The 27,767-nt window shown below is 38.2% G+C and overlaps 1 protein-coding gene across 2 annotated transcripts in view; it reads right to left on the reverse strand.

Annotated features, from left to right (window-relative positions):
• DDAH1 (dimethylarginine dimethylaminohydrolase 1) overlaps positions 1-27,767 on the reverse strand; it is a 156,376-nt gene that overhangs the window by 80,899 nt on the left and 47,710 nt on the right. Inside the window, exon 1 of one of the 2 annotated variants that reach the window (XM_012442594.2) lies at positions 19,710-19,835. The exons of the other annotated variant lie outside the window; for it this stretch is intronic. Coding sequence (XP_012298017.1) covers positions 19,710-19,712 — 3 coding nt within the window. The 5' untranslated portion in view covers positions 19,713-19,835. Of the gene's footprint in view, positions 1-19,709; positions 19,836-27,767 lie in introns of those variants that run through there. 2 annotated transcript variants of the gene reach the window in all.

The raw sequence follows: 27,767 nt of genomic DNA on the forward strand, positions 1-27,767 counted from the left end.
CCTCTTATCTGATGCCAGTTTAGTCTGCAGTCAGAGTAGCCTGGCAGGAAGATGGTATAGGAGAGCAGCTGAGCTCAGGGATATTGGAACCAATGAGGCCTCATTTTGAATATAGAATCTACCACTTACTTGCTAATTGTGTGACCTTGGGCTATTACTCAATGTCTTAGCGCATTTACGTTGTTATAAAGGATTATCTGAGGCTGGGTAATTTATCAAGAAAAGACGTTTATTTGGCTCAAGGTTGTACAGGTTGTACTAGAATAATGGTGCCAGCATACGCATCTGGGGAGGGCCTTGGACCACTTCTACTAATGGTGGAAGCCAGTGGGAGCAGGTATGAGCAGAGATCCCATAGTGATAGGAAGGAGGAGAGAGGGGGAAGGAAGATGCTAGGTTCTTTTTAACAAGCAGCTCTTGCAGGAACTAATACAGTGAGAACTCACTCATTACCAGGAGGATGGCACCAAGCACGAGGGATCCACTGCCATGACCCAAACACTTCCCACTACCCACCTCTAACACTGGGAACAAAATTTCAACATGATATCCAAAGTTATATACTATAAAACTTTCCCTGGTTCCCCAAATCTCATGTCCTTCTCACGTTGCAATACACAATCATTCTAGCCCAACAGTTACCTAAAATTTTAGCTTATTCCAGCATCAACTCAAAAGTCCAAAATCTCATCTGAGACTCAGGGGAAGTGACTCACAGCTGGGAGCCTGTAACATCAAAGACAAATTATTTATTTCCAAGATACAATGTTTGTACAGGCACTGGGTTAATAGTCCAATTCCAAAAGGGAGGAATTGAACAAAAGAAAGGGGTAACATGCCCCATGCAAGTCCAAAACCCAGTAGGGCAGATGTTAAACCTTAAAGCTCCAAAACAATCCTTGACTCTATGTCCCACATCTAGAGCACACTGGTGCAAGTGGTGGGCTCCCAAGGCCTTAGGCAGCGCTGTCCCCACAGCTTTGCTGGGCAGCACACATGGCTGATCTCATGAATTGGAGTTCAATGCCTACAGCTTTTCCAGGCTGAGGGTGCATGCTGCTAATGGCTCTACAATTCTGGGGTCTCAAGGATAGCAGCCTCATTCCCACAGCTTTATTAAGCAATGCCCTAGTGGGGACTCTGTGTAGGGGGCTTTTATCCCACATTTCCCCTCCATGCTGCCTTAGTAGAGGTTCTTTGTGGGGTCTCCACCCTGTAGGAAGCTTCTGCCTGGGCACTTAGGTTTCTGATATATCCTCTGAAATCTAGGTGGAAGCTGCCAAGCCTCAATCACCCTTGCATTATGCATGCCTGAAGATTTAACACCATGTGGAAACTACCAAGGCTTATTAAGGCTTATATCCTCCAGAGAGAAAACTGGAGCAATACCTGGCTAGAGTTAAAAGGCGCAAGGATTGAGGGGTAGTGTCCTGAGGTGGCATAGGGCAGTGGTGCCCTGCGCCATTTCCCTGAAAACACTTTGACCTCCTATGTCTCTGGGTCTGTGATGGGAAAGGTGGTCCTGAAGATTTCTGAAACATCTTCAGGATCTTTTTCCCATTGTCTTGACTAATAGCACCTGGCTCCCTTTTATCCATGTTACTCTCTCTAGCAAGCAATAGATCAGCCACATCCTTGGATTTCACCTAAAAGTATTCTTTTCTTCTTTACTATATGGGCAGGCTGAGAATTTTCCAAAATTTTATGCTCTTTTTCCCTTTCAAATATAAATTCCAACTTTAGCTCATTCCTTTGCTCCCATGTCTGATTATAGGCTGTTGGAAGCAGCCACACCGCTTCTTGAATGCTTTGCTGCATACAAATTTCTTCCACCAGATATCCTTCATCATCATATTAAATTCAACCTTCCACAAATTCCTAGGACCTGGACACAGTGCAGCCAAAATCTTTGTTAAGGCATAACAAAAGTGACCTTTGTTCCAGTTCCCAGTAAGTTCCTCACTTTCATTTGAGACCTTGTTAGCCAGGCCTTCACTATCCATATTTCTGTTAGCAATATGGTCACAACCAATTAACTAGTCTTTAAGAAGTTCCAAACTTTCCCTTGTCTTTTTGTCTTTTGAGCCCTCCAAACCTTCAACCTCTGTCCATTATCCAGTTCTAAGGCTGCTTCCACCACATTGTTAGGTATCTGTATACCAATGCTCCACTCCTCAGTCCCAATTTTCTGTCTGTGGTGCTATAAAAGATACCTGAGAGTGGGTAATTTATAAAGAAAAGAGGTTTATTTGGCTCACAGTTCTGCAGGCTGTACAAGAAGCATTGCACCAGCATCTACTTCTGATGAGGGTCTCCAGCTGCTTCCACTCATGGCAGAAGGGAAAGAGGAGTCATTGTGTGCAGACATCACATGGAGAGAAGCAGCAAGGGTGGGGAGGTGCCAGGCTCTTTTTAACAATCACTTCCACGGGAACTAATAGAGTGAGAACTCATTCATTACTCTGAGGATGGCACCAAGTCTTTCATGAAGGATCTGCCCACATGACCCAAACACCTCCCACTAGCCCTCACTTCCAACATGGGGGGGTCAAATTGCAACAAGAGATTTGGAGGGACAAACACCCAAACTATACTTCTCCAGCTTTTGGTTCCTTGTCTGTAAAGTGGAGACCACAACAGTGACTATCTCATAGAATCGATGTGATGATTAAATGACATTATACATGTAAAAGCTTTAATGAAAAGCCTGACACAAAGTGATCCCTCAATCTTAGTTAGGTACTATTACTACTATTAAGAAAAGACAAACTTTCTCTTGAACACCAGTCTTGAAAATACAAGTCATATAAATAGATAGTAATTGTCATTAAACTATGAGATTACAGAAATAGTGTGAATGAAAAATCATTATATAAAAATAATTTTAGGCCTTGTTCATAATGACCCATGAAAAATGTAATTGGAATCATAAAGGGAAACAACATACTAAATTTGCCTCATTGTTCTCTGAGTTCCATTTCTAAATGTGTTGTCCGGAATCATTAGAATCCTTAATAAAGTGTAAAATGACATGTTACATGAAAAAAATCATGAAAATGTCATTACAACAATCCAGAGCCATCTCTTCTTTGGCTTTTCTGGATGTAGCACCCAGTAAATCCCAATAGATAGTATTACTCTAGGACAACCAATGGCTCTCTGACAAAATGGCACAAAGGAGAAAGTGTCACCTTCACTGTGCTCCTGATGAAGCTATTTCTATCTACTTTCAGTGTAGATACTCGGCATCCTGACAGTCTGTTTAAAGTCCCACTGGCCCAGGATTCACTTAAAGGAATTCAAATAGATGGCCCCTAAGAGGCTACGTTGCAAAATGATTACATTCACAGGTTTTGAAATTAAACAACTTGGTTCAAATCCTTTTTGTGATAATTGCTAGTTGATTGGGATAGATACTTATACTCTGAGCCTCCGTTTCTACACCCATAAAATGATCATTAACAGTTGCTTTTAGGCCAGGTGTGGTAGCTTCACACCTGTAGTCCCAGCACTTTGGGAGGCTGAGGCAGGAGGATACCTTGAGCCCAGGAGTTCGAGACCAGCCTGGACAACAGAGTGAGACCCTGTCTCTACTAAAAATGAAAATTAAAAAAAAATATTAGCCAGGCATGTTGATGTGCATCTGTAGTCTCAGTTAATTGGGGGGCTAAAGTGAGAGAACTGCCTGAGTCTGGGAGGTCGAGGCTGCAGTGAGCCATGATCATACCAGTGCACTCCATCCTGAGCAACAGAGTGAGACCCTGTCTCTACTAAAAATAAATTTTTTTTAAAAAAGTCAGGCATGTGATGTGTGCCAGTATTCCCAGTTACTTGGGAGGCTAAGGTGAGAAAATTGCTTGAGTCTGGGAGGTTGAGGCGGCAGTGAGCCATGATCATACCTGTGTACTCCAGCCTGGGCAACAGAGTGAGACCCTGTTTCAACAATAAACAAACAAACAAAACAAACTGGAAAAAATAAAAAGTTGTTTTTATCTCACAGTGTTGTTGTAATGAATAAACTGATGTTTATAAAGCACTTAGCATGGTGACCTACTCAGTAAATGTTCAATAAATGTTATTTACTAACTATTAAATTTAGTCTGGGAGTCTAGAAAATCCCGTGCAAAAATCTCAGAATACCAACTCTGTGCTACTTCCAGAACTGCTGAATAATCCATTTACTGTACAGATGTGTGTTGAGTGGCTAATGCTGTCTCAGACCCTGTGCTCAATGCTTAACTTACTTAGTTGAAATCCCCTCATCATGATGGGCTTTGCGAGAGATTGTGAGCTCTGTGAGGCTAGAGTCTCTACTTTGATGTTGATGGCTATATAACCATCTAATGTATGGGGCCTGGCACGGTGCCTACCAAACAGGAGATGCTAACAAGTTTTATGGAATGAATAAATGAGCAAGGGATGAATGAATATGACACAAGCAAGATTAACTCCTTGACCTCAGAGAACTCATGTTCTAGCTGGAGTTGGAATTAGCCCTCCAAAAGACAATGGAAGCAAAAAGTGTCAGGTAATTTCAGATAGTGGGATCACCATCAGTAAAATGTCAACAATTTCTTTTACAGTTATGCTAAAATAATTCAGTGATAATAGCAAAACAATGTGTAATCAAGTTTGACTATTCTAGAAGGTCTCTTCTAACAAAAAACAGAAGCATCTTTTTTTTACTACTTGTCATAGGAAAACAAATTCTAGTCAATTTTATATCTGACATCAAAAGATAGAAAGGACTATGTGGTCACATATCCTTCTGTGTTAAGCCAAGCCTAATCTTGCCTCAGAGTCCTCATCCTATTTGCTGGTGGTTAGGGATGTCAATCACCACCCCCCACCTCTCCTCTACCACATGGCTAATTAGGAAGAGACACATGACAAATAGGGGCCATATATCAGCTTTATCCAGGGTCCCTTGAAAATGGCCAAATTGGAGAACTTGTAAGGTCTCTTACTTTCTAGTTAGAACTCAACACAGCCTGATCTGTAAGTAGAGTGAATCTGATTTAAAACCCAACTGCGCCGTCCTTTGTCCCTGTCCCAAGACATTCCACAGGGTATGTGGGGATTATGGGAACTATAAGATGAGATCTGGATAAGGATACAGCCAAACCATATCACCTACTGACCTCCAGGAAAAGGGAGTGGGGAAGGGCTGGAGATTAGACTCCATAAAAACTTCTGAGCAATAGGATCTGGTAAGCTTTGGGGTTGGTGAACACATGGATGCGCTGGGATGGTAGTGGGCCCAGAGAGGGCCTGGAGGTGCCATACCTACCCCCATACCACAGTGCTAACTTTTAAGATAACTGACGGTAGTCACAGTAAGTGATTATTGCTTCAGGGGCCTCTTTATTTGTTCTCTTCTTGAGCACAGAGATCTTAGAGCCAAAGCCATCCTAGCTCTGAGAGACTCAAAATCCAACATAAAAATGGGATCCCTAATTTTTAAACATCTGACAACTCTGCCTTCCAGTATGCCTGCCTTTTCACGTACAGAATTATGGCCTCAGGAAGCTGCAAATATCAAATCTTACTACAGATAATATAGAATTACAATGGTTACTATATAGAATGTTCCAGATGAACTTGGGATTCAAGTACACTTCTTATATGAATGGTCTTGTTCATTCATCTAAGAAGTGTACTTGACTCCCAAGTTTCTAGAATTAGGCAGAGAGAATGGGATTGTTATTCTAATTGGCATTCAGAAGCCTCAAGGAGGCAACAGGATTCTAAAATTGGTTTTTAAAAAAAATTCATTGCAAAGAGCTAATATAGTTAAAAATTGAGATATCGTCCATACCAAGGACAATAACACTGACATGACTCCTTCTGCTCCCATCTCTTACTTTGCTTGAATAGTCAGTCTACTAACTCTGTCTTAAATACTTTCCTTTTCTGAAAACACAGTTAAATGGTTTCCTTATAAGAAAAAACCACCCCCAAATTCAGGAAATAATCACTGAGTGACTTACATTCTGGACAAAAACAGAGTTAGGGCCATAGTTTAAAAATTTCCTAAACCTACAGAAGACCTCCAAATATTTTCTGAAGAGAAGCCAGGTGTAGTGGCACATGCCTATGGCCCCAGCTACTTGGGAGGCTGAGGTGGGAGGATCACTTCAGTCCATGAGTTTGAGGCAGTAGTGATGTGTCATTGTACTCCAGCCTGGGCAACAGAGTGAGACCCCATCTCTAAATAAATACATAAATACAGAAAACTTTTGGAAAAATTAGGGGGTCTTCATTGAAACTTGTAACCCCAGGATATCTGAACTCAATCAACTAATACACATATTAGTGAGAGAAGCCTAGAATGTGTGAAAGACGCAGAATGGTAGTACCTGACAAGCCCCACCTGGTCCATTATGGAAAGCAGGGAAAAAAATGCAAATAACTTTTTGAAAGCTATTACCAAAGTGTTTCAGCTGCATGGCAACCAACAACATAGGCTGGCATTTGCGCCTGCTCTGGGGCACCTCTTTAATAAACGACTGAAAAAACAGTTTCCAAAAAACTGCTGGTATTGGTGGCAAACAACTAGGACATTGGAAAAGGTACTGCCCCAGATGTTTCCAGGGAAAACAATATAAACAGGCTGTCTGCCCTCTGATAATCTCCATGTTGACTGCCAGGCCTTTGGGGGAAGCTCCAGTTGTTATCCTCTAGGTAAACACCAGAACTGTGATTTTTACTTTATTTTTAAAAAATTTTTTATTTCAATAGGTTTTGGGGAACAGGTGGTATTTGGTTACATGAATAAGTTTTTTAGTGTTGATTTCTGGGATTCTACATTAAACTCCTTTTTTTTTTTTTTTGGCTTAAGTAACAAAAATGTATTGTCTCAGTTCTGGAGGCTAGTCAAGGTATCTGCAGGGTTGGTTCCTTGCTAAGGCTATGAGGAAAGCATCTGTTTTAGGCCTTGATCCTTGGCTTATAGATAGCTGTCTTCATATGCACATTGTATTATCTTGGTATGCATGTCTCTGTGTCCAAATTTCCTCTTCCTGTAAAGCCAGAGTCATACTGAATTAGGGACCACTCTAATGACCTCATTTTAATTTGATTACCACTATAAAGACCCTATCTCCAGATAAGATCACATTCTGAGTACTAGCGGTTAGGACTTCAACATATGAATTCTGAGAGGGCATCAATTCAACCCATAACATGCTGACCTCTTGTTAGAAATTGAACCCCTGACCCATGGAGGTCTTGTGACTCTCAGGCCCGACGTTCCCATTTTGAGGTGGGTCAACTATGACACAACTACAAGGAAAGGGTCAATTTGCTGGCCAAATGAAAATAATGTGTTTGAGGGTATGGCTGGCCTGGCCCTAGTGATATCTCAGCTTTGCAAAAAGTAATAGCTATCCCTTTGGGAGAAACTTCATCTCTCACTCTGCCACCTAAAACAAATCTACTGGCTCAACAAGGTCCTCAATTCACAGAGATTCCCTTCAATGCTTGGACCTGGTTTACCTTTGGTTCAGCTAAGCTGAAAACTGATGGTGCTAATAGTACTACTCCTGCTGTTTGACCTCAGCACCAGCTATATAAAGCCTGGTTGCTGGTATCAGTGGGCAGAACCCAAAGCTGTTCTCAGAGCCCTGGTCAAGCAGGCTAAAGGGCAGGGTTCCTGGGATGGGCAATCCACCATGAACCCTGAATGTCTTTACCTTCTTGAGGGGTCAAGAATGCAAGGCCTTGATTGCTGTCTACTCAGGTCATTTCTCTGGGTTGTGTTTCAGTGACCATCTTGAGAAATGAAGTAAGGTAGCTCCCATCTCCTCCCACATCCCTTGCTTAAGGCTCACTATAAAAGCAGTAAGTTCCCTAAACTCAGTGTTCCTCAAATGTGACACAAATCCACTCAGTACACAGAACCTATTTAAGCCCATGCCTGTCTTCGTCACCCCCATGTGTTTTGGGAGGAACTGGGGAACTGACACCAACATGACACTCATGCTGCTTGCTGTGTTGTGAGTAATAAAGTCCTCTGTCTCTGATGTAGGTATTACCAGTCTTCTGTAACAAGCTAAATTGTTAGCTTGCCAGTGGGGTAAAATCTCAGACCCTTCACAGATCCTGACTTCATGGGGACTGAAGTTAGAATAAAAGCCCTGTAGTTTCCAAAGGTCTTTGACAAGGACACTCTAAGCATCTGACATACTTGGCTGATTCCTAATATTTGGTCTCTCCTAGGTCATTTTGTTCCATACAATAATTCGGTTGCCCACTTTTTTAATTGTTTTATTCCCTCAAAAGAAATATTTTGGACAAGATACTCTAATAGCAATAACAACAACATCAACAACTAATACTTACATCATTGTTCTATACACTATATATTATCTTTACTTCTCAAAATATCCCTCTGAAGGAGATATTATTATTATTACCTCTAGTGTATAGATCAGGAGACTGAGGCATAGTCATACAGTTTAAACCCCACTTTTGTAAAAGTGGGGACAACTCTCTTTCAAAATAGAAAATTTCAGTTTTGAGGAATATCAAATCCAGTTCTATCCATGAGTCCAGACAAAGAAAATGCCTTCTTTGTCCTATTCATTAGAGAGCTCTACCCTGAAGTCAGTGATTAAATTAAGAAACAATCTAAAATGACTACCTATTGTACTAAATTGATCTTCAAAATACAACTTTCTAACATTTAGCTGGCTATTTAAAAACTTTGTAAAAGAAATTTACATCTATAAAGAAAATTTCCATTTCTAAGGGCATCTCTTTCTCTGCACCTAAAACCACTAAACATTTTTACAGTGAGAAAGACATTGGTTTAAAGTTTACACAACAAACCTTAAAGTTTTGTGTAAACACAGGAAAAGTACTGTGTTTAGAGTACTTTTCCTGCCCATCTTGTCTTACAGGGTCTTAATCTTTGCCCTTGTCTCAGCAAATAATGGTGTTCAGATCTAAGTTGTGTGCTTTGAGACGTACATTTTCTACATGGTTTCACCTAAGAGTCATGCCTTTGGAATTGCAAATTTAGGGTTGCCTAGCTAACAATAATTTAAAACAACAGAACAGGTAATCAGGAGATTGATAGTCTAAAGAAGAAAGAGAAACTACTGAAAAACTGGCAAATAGAGAATCTTATAAAGCTCTAAGATCTGCTTCTGTCTGTGTGTCTGTATATCTACATATGTTATATGTATGTGATATTTTGCTACCAAAATACATAAAAAAGCTTTAATTGGCTTAAAGAAAAAGTAAGCAATGAAATATAATATTTTATCAGAAAAATTGCACTAACTACTATGGTTTGCTATGGTTGTTCACACCAAAATTCATATTGAAATTTAACTGCCAATATAACAGTGTTGGAAGGTAAAGCCTTTAAGAGATTAGGTCAGTCACATAGATTAATGTCTTTCTCATGAGACTGGGTTAATTCTCACGAGACTGGATTAGTTCTCAAGGGAGAACGGGTTGTTATAAGATGAGATCACACCTGTGTTTTGTCCCCTTTCTATGCCTGCTTTCCCTTCTGTTTCTCCACCATGTTACGATGCAACAGGAGACATTCACCAGAAGCTGACCAAATGGGCTGCCCAGTCTTGGACTTTCCAGATTCTTTTCCAGAATCATGAGCTAAATAAACCTCTTTTCTTTATAAATTACTACATCTTTGGTATTCTGTTACAGAAAAATAAAACAGGCTAAGAGACTAATTCAAATACCTTTTAGTTCATGTGACAGTAAATCTTTAGTAAATAAGACTAGACTAGTTTAATAAAACAGCTGTGGCCAGGCGCGGTGGGTCATGTCTGTAATCCCAGCACTGTGGGAGGCCGAGGCAGGCGGATCATGAGGTCAGGAGATCGAGACCATCCTGGCCAACATGATGAAAACCCCTCTCTACTAAAAATACAAAATAATTAGCTTGGCGTGGTGGCTCACACCTGTAATTCCCAGCTACTCGGGAGGCTGAGGCAGGAGAATTGCTTGAACCCAGGAGGCGGAGATTGCAGTGAGCCCAAATTGAGATCGCACCACTGTACTACAGCCTGTGCAACAGTGTGAGACTCCACCTCAAAAACAAACAAACAAACAAACAAACAAACGAAAAACAAACAAAAAAACCGCTGTGTCTTCTGACCAGCAAAATAACTTCATATTTAACTTTAGGGCTCTTGCTCAGGTAACAGCTAACATTCACACACTGAGGAAAGAAACCCCTCTTTCCTGTCTCTTGTCTCAAAGAATGAGGAAGTAAAAGTTGAGACATAGCAGGCATGAGGTCAGTGGCCCAGAGATTAAAGATTAAACTCCCCCCTCCACCCTTAAGATCTCAGGAGATCTTAAGGGTGGAGGAGATATGAAGAAACACCCTCTATTGTTCCCGTTCAATCTTGCTCAAACCACCATGCCTACTTCATTGATCAGGACCCCCTCACATGTACTTTCTAAAACTGTAAACCCAAGACCCTTTCACATGTAATATCTAGAGTTGTAAGCCTATATAAAGGCAGAGGTTTCCTTTGTTAGACGAGCTTGGCTGTTAGGCAACTATGCCACCTTGCTTCCAGCCGAATAAATCACCCCTTCCTTCCCAGTTCGGTGTTCAAGAGGTCTGTTTCTTGCCGCCTGCTTCAATACTGTAAAAATGGTTAACAAGGAAATAACTTGAGATAATGACTAGTTTTGTTTAATGACCAATTCAAGCATAACTGTTAAGAACAAGTAAATTAGGTGAAAGTAAATAAGTTAAAGGTTTTAAATAAACTCTTCATAGTTTCAAAAATCTTAAGGTAACACAATCTTAAAGTCATATGATTAAGTAATATTCATGAAATGTCAGTCATTTCCAAATAAGTTAGAATACTGACACATTAATTGCTAAACATGATTAAAGTATAGATACTTTGTCATCTTGTGTTGTTATAAAATGTTGGTATATGATAGTTTATATATGCTTACTTCTTAGTTTCACTAGAAATTAAGCTTATTAAGAGTTAAAAATTCTAATTAATATATGTAATTCTGTATGCAAAGTACACCAAGAGAAACTAAAATGTGTTTTGGGTGAAAAAATTTATAAAAAGTCATGAGAGTATATTTTTTGTAGAAAAAAGTAATATCAGCTTATTCAAAGGTTAAAGACTTTTCACAATATATATTTATGAAGAAAACAGAAACAAGGCAGGAAGGAACTAGTAAGTAGGAAAAAGAGATACAAAAAAGTTATTAATGAGAATATATTTTTGGTAAAGAAAGTTGAAAAGATACTAATTTTTTGGAATGAGAATTCTGTGTGGTCAAAAAGAAAAGGGAAAAATAAAAGTAAATTTTTGTCCTAAGGTAGAATGAGTGGTTGTTCCAATATGAAAAAGAAGAATGCATGGGACAAAACTGAAGGTTTGAGCAAGCTGCAGGACGTCTGCAAGTTTTAGAAGATTTATGGAAGATGAATCTTATAAAAGGAATTTTGTGTGTGATCAAGTTGGCTAAAATTAAAAGAGAATTGTTTTTAGCTTTTTCTAAAAATTAAGCTTATTTTTAAAATAAGTTTTTCTTCAAGTACTGATCTTCTCTCATTAAAAAACTGTGAGAGCCGGGCATGGTGGCTCACACCTGTAATCCCAGCACTTTGGGAGGCCGAGGTGGGTGGATTACCTGAGGTCAGGAGTTTGAGACCAGTCTGACCAACATGGTGAAACCCCGTCTCAATTTTAAGAAAATTAAAAAAAAAGAAGAAAGAAAGAAAAAGAAAAAAAAATTGTGAGACTTTTTAGGTATCTGGCCTAGAAAAGAAAGATTCTATATTTTGTCAAATAATTTCTGTGCTTCATGTTTTCTTTCATAGGTCATTAATTACTTAGGAAAACTGAGTCTCCTCTCTATTAAAAGAGTTAAGATTTTCTACAGGTATGTAACTTCTTTTGAAGTATTTTAATTATCACTCTGGTTAAATGAGTATTATTTTCACAGGGACCTGTGATCCTATGTTTGATCAAGTGTTTGAATCTTTTTGACAAACTTCCCAAAATGAAATTCTAAGTCCCCCTGTCTTAGTCCCTTTAGTGTTGCTAAAAAGGAATGCCTAAGGCTAGATAATTTATGAAGAAAAGAGGTTTATGTGGCTCGCAATTTTGCTGGGTGGAAGCCTGGGCATCTGGCAAAAGCCTCAGGAAGCTTCCACTCATGGCAGAAAGCAAAAGGGAGCTGCAGTACAGAGATCACATGGCCACAGAGGGAGCAAGAGAGGTATAGGGAGGTGTTAGGCTCTTTTAAACAACCAGTTCTCACAGAAACTAACAGAATGGAAACTCACTCATTCTCGCAAAGAAGACACAAAGTATTTATGAGGGATCTACCCCATGACCCAAACACCTCCCACTGAGCCCCACCTCTAACACTGGAGTTCAAATTTCAACAAGGGATTTGGAGGACAAACATCCAAACCACAGCCTACCTGGAAGTCCAAAAGAGAGATATTAAACCAATTAGGTTTATTTGATATGCTAAATTATACAGGAAATATTGTCAATAAGAAATAATGTTTAACCTTCTTTTCCTTACATTTGTATAGATAGATTATTAAAATAAGCAGGCCAGGTGTGGTGGCTCACACCTGCAATTCCTGCACTTTGGGAGTTTGAAGTGGGCAGACTGCTTGAGTCCAGGAGTTCAAGACCACTCTGGGCAACATGGTAAAACCCTGTCGCTACAAGAAATACAAAGAGTAGCCAGGCATGGTGGCACACACCTGTAGTCCTAGTTACTCAGGAGGCTGAGAGGTGGAAGGATCGCCTGAGCCCAGGAGGCAGAGGCTACAATGAGCCATGATCATATCACTGTACTCTATGCTGGGCGACAGTGTGAAACCTTGTTTTTTTTTTTAAAAAAAAGTGCTTCAAAATTGCATTAACTTTCTAGAAATCAATCATAATTTTGGTTATTATGTTAAAATGTTTTATGCCACAGAAATAACCCAATGTCTTTGTCGGATGCATCATTATGGACTCTCAACAGGTTTTTAATGATGGCTATTTTAAATCTTATTGTCCTCAGTTAACTGCTTTATTCTGATGCTGTTCTGAAAGCTTTTTGCAACCATAATCTTCAAAGAGGTTCATGGAAAGAATGGAAAAAATTCTGACAAGTACGGATTTGTGATAACTTTGAGATAGCACTGGATTGGGTAAGAATTTGTAGAACTCTAAGGAAGAAACTGATGGGTTAGTGAAACTGTTAACCAAGATCAAACAGAGCAATAATTAATTACATTAGACTGAAAAACTGATAAAGAAAAATTATGGGTTTTTTATAGCTTAAACATTGCTGGTTCCCTTAATGTTTTATTTTTCAGATTTAAGAAAACGATTTATTAAGCTATTCTAGCTCACAACAATTTGGTAGAGTATACTTTTATAAACAAAAATTGAAACATTTCATCTTTCTCCTTAATATGATAATGTTCATAAGCTCAGTAAGAATTTGCTCTCTGTATTACATGATACAACTGGAAACACTGGTTTAATTACCAAGACTTTGACTGAAATGTAATATTTAAGAATGAATAGAATGCCTGGCTTCAAGGGTTCCCAATGTGATACAGTTTGGATGTTTATCCCCTCCAAATCTCATGCTGAAATCTGATCCCCAGTGTTGAAGGTGGGGTCTGGTGGGAGGCCTCTCTCTCTCTATGTGACTCCACTGACTCCTCTAGCCTTTCACCATAAGTAAAAGCTTCCTGAGGCCCTCACCGTAAGTTGAGGAGACGCTGATGTCATGCTTCTTGTACAGCATGCAGAGCTGTAAGCCAAATTTCTTTTATTCATAAATTACCCAGTCTCACATATTCCTTTATAGCAACACAAAATGGACTAACACACAGCATTACAGTGAGTAAGTAAAAAGTTGTCACTTCATGGCAGGCCTAGGAACCTCAAGATACTAGATATCCATAGACAGAGTCTGATGTCGGCCTTGGTTTGGCTTCCTAGTGATGAGAGGTTTTTAAAACTCTAATCTGAAATTCCTTGTCAAAATTTCCAGCAAAGCAAATTTAAAAAGAACTGTGTGGTTATTCTTGCTGTATTTATATAAAATAATCAGGTGAGGTTTAATGAGACAAAACTTATTTTGCAAACAAATTAGTCTTACTCTGATTATCTTTGGTAGAAATGGGGGTGACTATACAGAGAAAAGTTATGTTGCAGAAGAAAAACTATAGTATATCTTTTAGTAGATTGTAGCCTTGTTCATTTTTTTTTCCCTAGACTGGACTGGATCCTGAATTCTTTCAGTGCCCTTCAATATCTAGCTTCAACTCTTCAACTAGGAGCAAAAGTGCTAAGCTGGATATAAATTTCAAGGGACAAGTCTCATGTGTGATGTGTGTGCCATACAGAGAGTTTGCCAGAATATCCAACATCACAACCAGAGACATTCAAACTGTAAACCAGGATGCGAATTTGCTAACTGCATGCCACGGACAGCGTTTTCCAAGACCATCAGACACAGACTTCTTATAATATTGTTAGCCCTCTTAATTTTTCCTTGCTTATGCCTACCTCTTTCACTTAGCAGAATAAGGATATAAAGTTTCATAATCCTTGTTTTTTGTGGGTAATCTGACAGCATGTGGAATCCGTCATGTCAAATCTGAATCTTTAAAGAACCTGAGAGATCCTTTAGTCCACCTACTGGGTAACTTCAGCAACATCCCTAAAGCAACTGTTTGTTCAAATTGTATTAGTGATCTCTTTTACAGTTAGCACTCTCTGCTTTAATTTAACCCATTCCTGGAATGCTAGATGATAGAATTGCTACCAACTAACTGAACAGGGAGAAACCTGTGCAGTTGCTAATACTTCTTGTTACCTATAGATATCATTAATATCCGGCCTGACTCATTATTTGATCTATTTAATTTTAGTTGGTTTAGTGTACAGGGATCCTAGATAAAGAAGCATACTCCAAACTCCTGGCATTATCCTTCTGATAGTCATAATAGTAGTTTCTCTGGTACTCTATATCCTCTCAAAAGGTTTTAAAGGTTTGCACACAGCTATTTGTCAAACACTGAAGTCTCTTTTCTGCTGGAATGACAAAAACTCAAAGAAATGCATGATGATAAGTACAACATAACCTATGAATGACTTGCAGAGACCAGAACCCCAAGATGATGATAAGAGTAGCACTAATGCCCTTAGTTTTGGTCACACACTCACCTAGGTGAAAGTGTGACCTAAAGGGGAAAATTGTTAAATAAAAAATATAGAAAGCCATTGTTTTGGACTAAGCTCCTGCATTAGGCCCCAACAGACTTGACTAAAAATCAAAATGGAGTCATCTATGCATGCTGAAGTTCCACATCACCAAACTGAAACTAAGTTGTTACATGATCTTCCAAGAAAGCAGGAGAAAGATAGCAGCTAATTTCCCAAATAGGTCAGTTTCAAAATTCAATCAGTAGGATAATAATTTCCTCTGTTTTAATCCGTAAAGTAATCTGATGCTAACCAATCTTTCTATTTTTCTGCCTCCCTGTTCCTGCCTTTCAAGGAAAGTAACTTTGAAATAATCAATCTGGTTTTTTTTGTTGTTGTTCCTCATTTTTTTTTTCCTTAGCCCTTTGTCTATAAAACAAATCCCTTCTGTTCAACTTACTGGCAAATTTATTCTATTTTATGGAATAAAATGTTGCCCAATTATAGAATTGCAATAAAACCAACTGTGATCTTTAAAACTAAATCTATAGTAATTTTGTTCTTGAAATGCCCAAGTGGACTTGATATTTTTTTCCTTGGAGAATCTTGGCATTGTTTTGCTGTATCCCAGCCAATTGTTTAGCAATAAAACCTTGAGCTCACTGGCATTATTTATCAAAAACAATCAGGGATGATTGCCTGAAGAACACATAGTCTACTCTTGCAGAAATTCTTTTCTTTTTCTTTTTTTTTTTTTTTTTGAGACAGGGTCTCACTCTGTTGCCCAGGCTGGAGTACAGTTGTACAATCTTGACTCACTGCAACCTCCACCTCCCAGGTTCAAGCAATTCTCCTGCCTCAATCTCCCAAGTAGCTGGGATTACAGGTGTGTGCCACCATGATCGGCTTTTTGTTGTTGTTGTTGTTGTTTGTATTTTTAGTAGAGATGTAGTTTTGCCATGTTGGCCAAGCTGGTCTCGACCTCCTGACTTCAGGTGATCTGCCCACTTGGGCCTCCCAAAGTGCTGGAATTATGACGTGAGCCACCATGCCTGGCCTACTCTTGCAGAAATTCTAAAATGTACACCTGAATTAGAGAGTTCACTTTCTATAATACTGAATTAACTGAACTGCGTCTACTGCTAAAAGTGTGGTAGATGATGCTACTTATCTCATTACACACTGTCCACATGGGGTCCCCAGGAAGAAATTCTTCTCTAAGCTTAGCAGTAATCACATTATCACTTCTCAGAAACTGACCTGCCTGTATCTTTAGGCCCTCATAGACTAACATACCTACCAGTTTCACTTCTTTATGCTGATGGTTAGAAAGCTTTCAGTGGAATTTGTGACCCATCTATAACAGTGTGTAGATCATACATTGTGTTCCTGGCTCCACCTAATGGTAATCATTTTATCTTATTCCTGTACCCATCTTTCAATTGATTCTACCTTGTGTTGCATATATCCTTCCAAGCTGCCTTCTATCCCTTCTGAAGTACAATGGTACATAAATGAAAACCATAAAAATGTAAGCAGAGAGATATGATCCATGCCCACATGTGATTGCCTTCTTCAAAGACATGGTAGGCAAATGTCTAGGGGTTCTAAAGCTTTATATAACACCAGAACATTGGGCTAAAGAGTGAACACTTTTGAGTACAGCAGACTAACACTATCTCTCATCATTAAAAGACGATCTTGGTGCTGCTCAAATGTAGCTTTGATAATATACTGTGTTGACATAGTCTAGCAATACAATTACGGAAATCAATCCTTTTCTCCAAGAGGTTACAGCTCTAAAATGAAGAGGGTCTACTATGAAAACTAGACATTTATGAAAGTGAATCTTTCATTATTGGCATCTTCTGTTTACCTGGATTTATTCACTTCTTGGGAGCAGTAGAGAATGACTCAATACATCAGATAAAGAAAGTGTAAATAGCACATACAGAATAGCTTGGCTTATATTTACTTTAATGAAAAAGTTGTAATGACAATGAAATATAATTTTACCTTGAATTTTAAGGGAAGCAGCTCTTTTTTTTTGAGACAGGCTTTTGCTCTATTACCTGTGCTGGAGCAGAGAGGCGTGATCATGGCTCACTGTCACCTTGATCTCTTAGGCCCAAGGAATCCTTCCATCTCAGCCTCCCAAGTAGCTGGGACTACAGGTACAGCCTACCAAGCCCAGCTAATTTTTTTACAATTTTTTTGTAAAGATGGGGTTTCATCATGTTGCCCAATCTGGTCTCAAACTCCTTGGCTCAAGTGATCCACCCACCTTGGCCTCCCAAAGTGCTGGGATATAGGCATGAGCTACTGTGCCTGGCCAAGAAGCAGCTTTCAGCTATTTTAAAATTCCTATTATTGAACTGTAGAATCAGATTTTCATTTATATGTAATTTTGTTTCAAAAAGAAGCACAATTACTATCTTACTTGAAAGAAAACATTTTCAAAACTATTTTGCATGTAGTTCCTTTTTAATGTGTCCTGAAGGCAATGTATTTTATTTTTATTAAATTAATTTTAGAGACAGGGTCTTGCTATGTCACCCAGGCTGAAGTGCAGTGCTGTAATCACAGCTCACTATAGCCTCAAACTCCTGGGCTCAAGCGATCCTCCTACCTCAGCACCTCAAATGGCTAAGACTACAGGTACGAAACCACCACTCCCACCTAATATTTTTAACTTCTTTTTTTGGTAGAGACAGGGTCTCACAATGTTGCCCAGACTTATCTTAAACTTTTAGCCCCAGGTGATCCTCTTGCCTTGGCCTCTCCAAGTACGGGGATTACAGCTGTGAGCCACTATGCCCAGCCCTGAAGTACAGTCTTTAAAAAATCTGCCTCTGATTTCTTTCTTCTAGCCAGGGTCTAAGTGTGAATGTTTTTCTTCAAACAGAGTCAACTACAACAAATAAGACTACTTGTCAAATTATTTTTATAGACAAAATATTTTCAAAAGCAGTACAAATTAATTTACCACACAGTTTTCACCTCAGATTAATTTGATATTTTCTTTAGAAATCTATAATTTCAGTTACAAATACTAAGATATAAAAATGCTTTGTAGCTTTTCTGATAAATATAGCTGAACTAAGATTACATTTCTAGAAAACACAACTAATAAAAATCTTCTGATGGTTCTCATTTTTTGCTCCAAAAATATTAGTTTAACCTCAACAGATACTTGTTCTCTTAAGAATGTTGGGTATGTACCTGTGGAGGAATGTCTGTTCCAAGTGATAAGAAGGGATCTGTGTGTGTTGGCTGTGGACTGGGACTGTCCCTTAGGACCTGCTAGTGTTTGATCTGTTAAGTAACAATCGCAAGTTTGAGGGAAATTTTCCCATGGATATGTAAACTCCTAGATTTACCAAATACACACACACACACACACACACACACACACACACACACACACTGTGTGTGTGTGTGTCTGCATATACATGTCAAGTAAAACAGAATAGTTACATCAAAAAAAAAATCTGAAAAGAATCATTCAAAATGTGCGAGACACATTGTACTTAAAATGTACTTGAAGACTTATTTCTGTAAAGGTTGCCTAAACATCCCTAGGCTGTACTCTTCAGGAATCTTATTTCCAGGCACCGTGTCCTGGAGCCTTTGCAATTTTTCAACTGGAATTCTTAGCACTTTAAAAATAGTCTAAAGTCAGAAATTCAAATACTGATCTATTTTTCAACCCCCAAGTTGCTCCTTAGTCAATATAATGCTGAACATTTCTGAACAAAGGATTCTTAAGGCTGGCTGTGGTTCAGACAAGTCCTAAACTTATTAAGGGGAAAATAAGTTATTCACAAAAGAAAAAAATGTCTATCCTCAGTTGGAGAAACATCTATTTTCCCCCAAAACTGAATTATGTATTAAATCAGTTCGAATTTTATTTTGGACCATTAATCTGTAATTTAACATAGTTGTTAAAATAAATGGATGTTTCAGTCTATTTTATGTCAAGTTGTTTACTAGAAAAATAATTCAATGGTTAGAACATGTAAAATATTGTTTTCCCTGTGTACTTACTTACAAATGGATACAGGTTGTACTCTTGGCAAAATTTACTTGTTACATTTTAACAATGTAATTGCTGACAAGAAAACACATTAGTACAAAACAATTTCTATATCTTAAATCATAACTATATTCTTCCTGCCACTTTTAATAGGATAATTAATGAATATTTCTATAACTAGTTTTTAACAAGTTTCTAAAATATTTTTAAGCCCATACAAAAGAAAAAAAGGCTTATGGAATTTTTAAGAACTACATCTTATATTTCACAAATAAAGCTAAACAGAAAAATGCATATCAACATTACAATTCACAAGTATTGAGCATTTAATGACCTCTATTTCTAGAATCCACTTCTTAGAAGATGCCACCAGTTCATATTGACCCATTACACATGAAACTTCTGCCTATAGCAATGCAGGTGACAAACCCTGAAAGACCACATTCTAGAAGGTACTGCTAAGCTTCATTTGTCCTTACCATAGCTGACTGCCATCAAATTGCCATCTAGAACTGCTTTTGGGAAGCAGTTCCTCCACAATCTTTTCAACAGATTCCCTGTATTAACATCCACCTGTGTTACTGAAGAACAGTCTGACCCGGATTGAGCCATGGAGCAAATAATAACACTAACTGCAGCTCCAGACAGAAAAAAAAATAGGAGTTCATTTTCCAGACTCTTGTGGGAATACAGAGCCTGTCTGCTGAAACTGAATCCAAGAGTTCAATGATATTGTAGACTCAAGTATTTCTTTATATTCCACGTAATAGCTTTTCCGTTCTTGGTGTTTTATAACACACTTCTGAGCCATGATTTAGAAAGTGAGGGAAATTCTCTGTCTCTCTCTTTCTCTCAAGTTGAATTATATAAAAGTTACAATTGCAAAGTGAAACTCTAACAGAAAGCCACAGGAGTTGCTCTATGGAGTGTTTTCACTGACCCCCATCACTGCAACTTAAGTCAGTTTATGTGGACTTTCTTTATTTTGAGGGAATGCCATTTCGTTAGGCATTAAATCTAAAACTCTTTCCTTTGGGTTTTGTTTTGCTTCGTTTTTGCCAGAGAATGACCAACCCAACAATCTGCCCTAGAAAACTTGAGTATTACATCTTCATTCTGACATTTTCAACCCTGTTTTCTCTCTTGACAAGGATATACATGTTATTTTGCTGATATCACTGTTGAGTTGTATGAGGCCTTCTCTTTTTATGCAGAGGCCATCATAGTAATCAGTTTTATGTAGCTGCCACTTCATACTACTGTATCCTAAGAGCAGACATGCTAGCAATTCTCTTCAGTTTAATTCAATATATAAGCCACATGGATCTATTTATTAGCTGCTATTGGCCTCCAACATCTAATATAACAAATATTACCTAAAAGAAATAGGGCTTAAACTGTATCTAAGATTACAGAGGGAAATAGTCAACCACTGAGGAAAAGATCTTGTTTTTCCCTGCTATTAAAAATTTCCTGTAAAAACACTGTACTTGGTTCTATAGAGGGCATGCATCATCAGGTTTTGAGTACAGACTGGAGACGGTTCCTTTAAATAAACACAGGTATCAGGAAGCTTAAGCATGTAAATGGCGTCACACCTTATTTTCATGTAAGCTTAAAGTCTTGAAAAGTAATGTTCTGCATCAACAGGAACAGGGCCGGTACCAAGGCATGATCCATTCCCTGCTTTGCATTTGGCTGAAGAAAGGTTTGGCCCTTGGCTAGATCTAAAAAGTGCCCTAAGAAAGGCCCTGCTTTATAGCAGTGAATAGTAAACTGGAGATACCATGTTGGAATACAAGTCTTAAGAGAAGGTGGAGTCTTCAATGAAAAAGAGAGAGCCTCAGAGAGAGAGGGGAGACAAGAACCCAAGAATCACCAATGTTTTGTTTCTCTGTAAGAAAGAAGGCCAAGGTGCAAGACTATCCCATGTCCTCTTACTCCAAGCTGCTCTCACGAGATGAATGCTCTCAGCCACTCACTTGAATACATCTCTTTTGAAAATAGAAGTAAAACCAAACACTTATGTTGACAATTTAAAACAAAGAGGTTTGGTTGTATTTAAGAGCACATGGATACTAGCTTCCAACAGTTTTAAAGAAGCTAAGAACTGATATTTATCCAGGCCCCACTATGTGCCAGGGCTACCTACCATGTTTCTTCATTTGAATTTCACAGCCACCCATGGTGGTGTGCATTATCATGCTTACTTTATAAATGTGGAGGAGTAATTTGTTCAAGGCCACACTATCTAGAACATGGAGCAACCAGACCTGCCCAATTCCAAAAGCCACATTGTATCTCAAAAGCTTCTTTTAGAATATTTGATATAGTCCTCATGATATATTTCACTGATATGAAATAGAATTTTATCTTGAGAAACTAAGAATTACAGAAGAGATGCTTTCCTCATCACTACATATGGATCTAATAAACTTAAAAATATCTTGTTTTTAGGGTAAGATACACTATACTTGGTTTCTTTATTTCCTTAAATTTGTAGTCCAAATTATCCCTGTCCTCTCTGCAAAATGAAATGGTAACCTCTATGATAAATTATGAGATTCTCTATAACGTAAAATCATCATTAAGTCCAAAGAGAAAAGAAATAAAACCACCATTATATGTTTTAAAACATGAAAGATTCAAGGATACATATAGAACATATATGTATCCTTTAAATAAATTTTAAAAAATTTAATTTTTTAATTGATAAAAATTGTGTATGTTTATGGAATGCAGCATTATGCTTTGAAATATGTATATGTTGTAGAATGGCTGAATCAGGCATATGCCTTTCCTCATATACTGATCATCTATTTGTGGTGAGAACACATACAATTTGCTCCCTCAGTTTTCTACTATACAATGCACTGTTATTACATATAGAGAACAGAATATACTGTAAACATTCATAAAGAGGAAGCTGAAAAAAGTTATAGTCCTTTATTTTATGGTAGTTTTAAATTTTTATATGTTTTTAAAACTATTATATTAAAGCTTTAAAATAAGATACTAAATTACAAAGGTCTTTATGACTCAAAGAGAAATAAGGAAAATTAGAGTATATTTAACAAAATTTAAAGAAAACCTTTTTCATTTGAGATATGTAAGAACAAAAGCACATTATGTTTCTCTAAGAGAGTTTAAGACCTTCCTCCTTGAGTTTTTGTTTTCCATGTGTCCACTTTTTAAATGTTTCCATTTCCTCCACACACATATTTCTGAAAAGTTATGAGCAGGAAGTTTTCTCACGTTTGTTCCCAAATAGAAAGTTCTCCAGCTGCACATAGACTTTCCCATTGCCCCAGTATTAAAGTTCTGGGCAAAATTTTAATTACTAATTTAGGAAAGATGAGACATTTTAAAATTTAATACAGTTTGCCCTTTTTACAGACCATGTAGAATAAAGCCTTAGTAGTATGCTTGAAAAATCTCTTAGCAACTGAGAGCGGAGCTGGCCAACAATGGATGATTCATTGATTTAGCTTGAGTGTGCAGGAATGTCTGCCAAAAGGTCTGAATAAACTCACATTGCTAGACACTATGGTAAAACGTACCCTGACCTCTTTTAAAACTCTATCAGAGCGGAAAGTTAAACTTGCAGCTTTCCAGCAATTCACTGGCATCTGGAAACACACTTGAATTATAATATCTTGCTTTTATAACAATCGATAGATTATTATTTTCACCTAATTAGACAATGGCTGCTACTAATTGGAGGTTTCTAAGGAGGCACCACAGTGTTTTTAAGCACTAAAAATAATGGTTTCCTATTCAATTTAAATCTGAAAGGAGGCTTTTTCAAATCCGAAACTGAAAGAGCTGATTGTTGGTTTTTGGTAATATTGACCTAAGGGTTATGAAACATTACCCTAAACAATAATTTGTGCATTTAAAATTGGTAAACATTATGTAACAGATACCCCGTGTCTCTCAGTTTATGCATATATATAAAGGTTATAACAGGACACCCTACCTCATATTTATATAAAATTCAAAAGAGCTCGGCTTTTTTGGTTACATCTGTCACTTGTCTCCTCAACATCCTTTTTAGGGGTAAGTATTATTTCTCTTGCTTTAGAACTAGAAGACCATGCACATGGAATTTTAAATTGTTGGCTTGAGTTCATAGGTATTCAAATCAAGTGCAGGCCCAGGTTTACAAAAGGATATTCTAGTTTAAAATTGAGTATTAGATACATTGCACTACTTTATCCCTCACAACTTCAGTGGCTGTAATACAAATAATCCATGAAACCAAATCCTTGTTTCCCAGTGGTGAACAAAGATATACTTGCTAATTTCTTTTGCCCTTCACAAATGTAAGCATAGAGCAAGGAATGTTCTGTCTTGAAAGAGTGTGCTTTTGTCTGCTTTACTTCTTCCTAATCTTTCCCCTTCTCCCTCTTTCTCTCCTTTTTTTTTTTTTTTTTTTTTTTTTTTTTTTGCTTTTTACCTTTTTGTGGTAAAATATTCAGGATTAACTGAATACTTCCCTGCTCCACCCCAGAGGTAACCATCTTTATCAGTTTGAAGTACTCCTTTTCATATTGTTTTCTGTGGCATTTCTGTGATCAAATGAATACATATAAAACATATAATTTTGATTTACATGTTTTCCCTGTTTAATATATTATCACATATTGTTCTATAACTTACTTTACTAAAAAAGTACTTCTTGGAAATCTTTTCATACCTGTACATTTGAATCTATTTCATTTTTTAAAATTGCTAATAAGTATGTCACAGAGTTAGCTTACTTTATGAAATGTGGCAAGTTATACACATCCACTAAAAATACAGCTGTTCTTCCAGCATAACCTAGATGGTCATATAGAACAAAACAGCATATGGAAAAGTACAAATAAGGGACAAAATTTAGTCTAATTTTTAAAAATTTACTTCACTCTTGACAATTATATATATCCAATAGCACCAGAGGCAATGAATAGGCTTGTTACATTGGATCCAAGTAGTAAGATGGAAATGATGGGGATCTTGCAAGAAGGGGGCCTTGTCACTTGAAGCAGAGTACAGAGCTTTATGGGTCAAAGCTGAATAGAACACACATGGTTCCTGCCCTCATGGGGGTAACAGTCTAACTCTTAAAGACCCTCCAACTTTACCCCCTCCTCTCCATTCCCACAGTAACTGACAGATTAAACCGAACCTTTCCAACCAACAACTTGTGTGCCACATGAGGCCCAGGATGTCTTTTGCAGCCCAACACAAATTTGTAAACCTTCTTAAAACGTTAGGAGACTTTTTTTGTGATTTTTTTTTTTTTTTAGCTCACCAGCTATTGTTAATGAACTAACAATATATGTGGCTCAAGACAATTTTTCTTCCAATGTGGCCCAGGAAAGCCAAAAGACTGGACACCCCGGTCTAAATTTTCCACATTTCTGGTGTGAACTATTGCAGGAAACCCTAAGTGGTTTTCTTGAGTCCAAAGTTTTGAACTGCTAATCCACAGCAGAGACATTCCCAAAGAGAAAGATCTGATCACGTCACTGCCCAAATCAAACACCTTTGTTATTTTCCCTTGAACAACAATACAGAACAAAGTGTAATCATCTCAACCTACATTCATAGTCTAACTTCTCAATTTTTCTCCTGTTACTTTAAGTTCTAGTAACATAAAAACTTCCTACTGCCCTGTGGAGAGTCTATGTCATACTTCTATGCTTTTTCACATACTGCCTAAAACCTCTTTACCTTCTCTTCTTGGATCTCCCGCTTGTTGCTCTAGACCAGCTTCAACACTGCCTCTTTGGTGAAGGGCTACCTGAACTTCCACAGCAGGGATTTACTTTTTCTGTGCTCCCAAAGCAGGTTGCATTCACCTCTGTAATAGCATTTCATGCTGTTTCAGCATTTTTGTAAAGGATATATGTTTTTAAGAAATTGTACATATTAGTTGAAAACCAATTGTGAAGCACCTATGCTAAGGTTTTGTCAAATCTTAAGTTATCGGTCATAACTCATTGCTATACTAGTACTCAACCCTACTTGAGTTGTTGAACTGCAAGTTAATTGGGAAGATCCAAAGCCAATTGTAATCATAACAATTCTCCTTATGTATATATCAACAGAGATTATGAAAATATAGATTAACTGAGCACAGTGGCTTAGGTCTGTAATCCCAGCACTTTGGGAGGCTGAGATGGGAAGATCACTTGAGCCCAGGAGTCCGAGCCCAGTCTGGGCAATAAGATGCAACCCTGTCTCTACAAAAATTAGCCAAGCACACTGACACACACGTGTAGTCCCAGCTACATAGGAGGCTGAGGTGGGAGAATCACCTGAGTCCGGGCAGCAGACGCCACAGTGAGCTGTGATCATGCCACTAACACTCTAGCCTGGGTAACAAAGTGAGACCCTTTCTCAAAGGAGTAAAAAACCAGATCTATAGAAATTTCCTTAAAACTGATAATGCTTATCTCTTTTTGAGAAAAAGGAAATGAGATTAATACTGAATATTCTGGGGTTCAGGTACTGAGTATAATTGAGTTTAAAACACATAATTTGAATAAAATTTTAAAGATAACTTTGTAGTAGTTGACATGACCTAGTCTGAAGAGTATTTTGATTCTCAATTTTACTTAAGTCTGTCTCATAAAAATAATTAAGTCTTTGCTTCTCTGCTGGAATGTCAAAGTATACAAGCCAATGAGAAATATCTCCTTGCTTCTGGTAGAATAACCTTGGGGAATATGAACCTATAAGAAGCAGGCATTCTGATGATAGGTGTGGGAAGGAGGGAGGGAGACAGTACAAAAGGGTAGAGTCAACAATCAAGGAGGCCATAAGCTGTTGTAGATAGCATTGTTCATCCATGGTGCTGAGATGATGTCTTGAGACCCAACTCTACCCAAGCATATTCTTCACAGGTGCACTGACTGAGTGCCTTGGCAGGGGTCCAGACCAGCCATCTTAGTCTAGCCCACAAGTTATCATAGCATCACAAGAAACATTGCAGTGCATATGAAAACATTTAACCATAGTCATCCATGAAACAGACCAATAACAGTTGACAGAGAGGCAGGAGTCTAAGAAATAGCAATAAATTGTTATGAATTGCCTGGAATTAATAAATTAAACATCTGGAACAACTGCAGTAAGTAGCTTAGAGTAATATTTAAAAAACAAACTACAAGTGTTAAGGTCAAGTAACTCAAACAGAGGAATTCACATAACTAGAGAAACAATTATAAAGGTAACAGGCCTGCCTTAAGTAGGATGCTCACTTACTTGACAAAGTAAATTATGATGCTGATGAGGGGACTGATGCTGTGTTCACTACCATGCTATGCTGTCCTTCTGTGTCCTACACCAAACCGTATGAGCTTATTTGGGGGCAGGGACTGTGTCTTTCATTTCTGGATCCCCCAGGTCTTAGCAAAATGGCTGTCCTGTATACATCTGTCTAGATACAGATGCCAGGACAACAGATAATTAATTCTATTGAGTCCTAAACACAAACTCTGAAACAGACATCTGCAGTTCCTGATAGCTGCCATGATGACAACTGCTGAGCCATCTGAGGCTAAACGCTATGTTTCACTATCATTCTGAGGCTCCCCATGGGGACTGCTGCTGCTGCAGATTCCTTAGAAGTATTCTGGTCATGCTGGCTTTTGCTCTGAAAGGGAGGAGTCTTAAGAAATCAGAGAAAGATCAGCTGACACCTCAGCCTTAGCACTGTGGAGGCCGATCAATAGCTGGAAAAGGGTATAGAAAGGAATAAAAGCAGAACCTCAAATCTACCCAGGCCTGAAGGAATTTTCTCCACTGATATCATCAGAACTTCCGTCTAAATTATCCCACCGATATAGAATTTAAGAGAGGCACTGGACGATTTAAAAAATTCCGACATGTACCAAATTCCAGGCATAGTGCCAATGGCAGGGAAACCAGTATTTTTTTTTTTTTAATTAACTTAAAACATGTAAAAGGTTTTGTTTTAAGGCCTGGGATAGTCTCCTGTTTACTATAAACGTCTTTATAATTCAACTCCCTGTGACTACAGGAATTTCTTGAGCTGGAGTCTACTACATCATGCTAGATGCCCTAATGCTGTTAAAGTGACACAAATGAACACAGAAGTAATCAGTCTGCTGTTGGAACACACTGAATTTCATCTTTCAGGGTCTTCTAACAATTGTTCATCTGCCTCTTCTAGCTAGTCCCTCATGGAAAACCACAATGACCCCTTCCCTCAACACAAGATGGTCTTCCTGTGGCTGGTCTCTTGGTCATTACTGGCTCTGAGCCTTTGCTGGGTGATTTCTTCCACCTAAAATGTCTTCCCCTCTTCTTTATTACCAATTGGTATAGTATGGTCCAAAACTTCCCCTTTGTTTTCTCCTAATCCCATCTCTTCTTGGCTTCATCATGTTGAAGGTATCATGTTGAGAGGACATTCTTATCCCTTATCCTTGGAAAAGCATCAAGTAGTTCTCTACAGAATGATGTGATCTAGTCTAAAGGACAGTGCAAATAGCATGTATAAAATATTTTGAGGGTCAGGC

Source organism: Aotus nancymaae, unplaced genomic scaffold (genome assembly GCF_030222135.1).
Source record: "Aotus nancymaae isolate 86718 unplaced genomic scaffold, 86718_ANA_hifiasm-v0.15.2.pri h1tg000007l, whole genome shotgun sequence".
NCBI lineage: Eukaryota > Metazoa > Chordata > Mammalia > Primates > Aotidae > Aotus > Aotus nancymaae.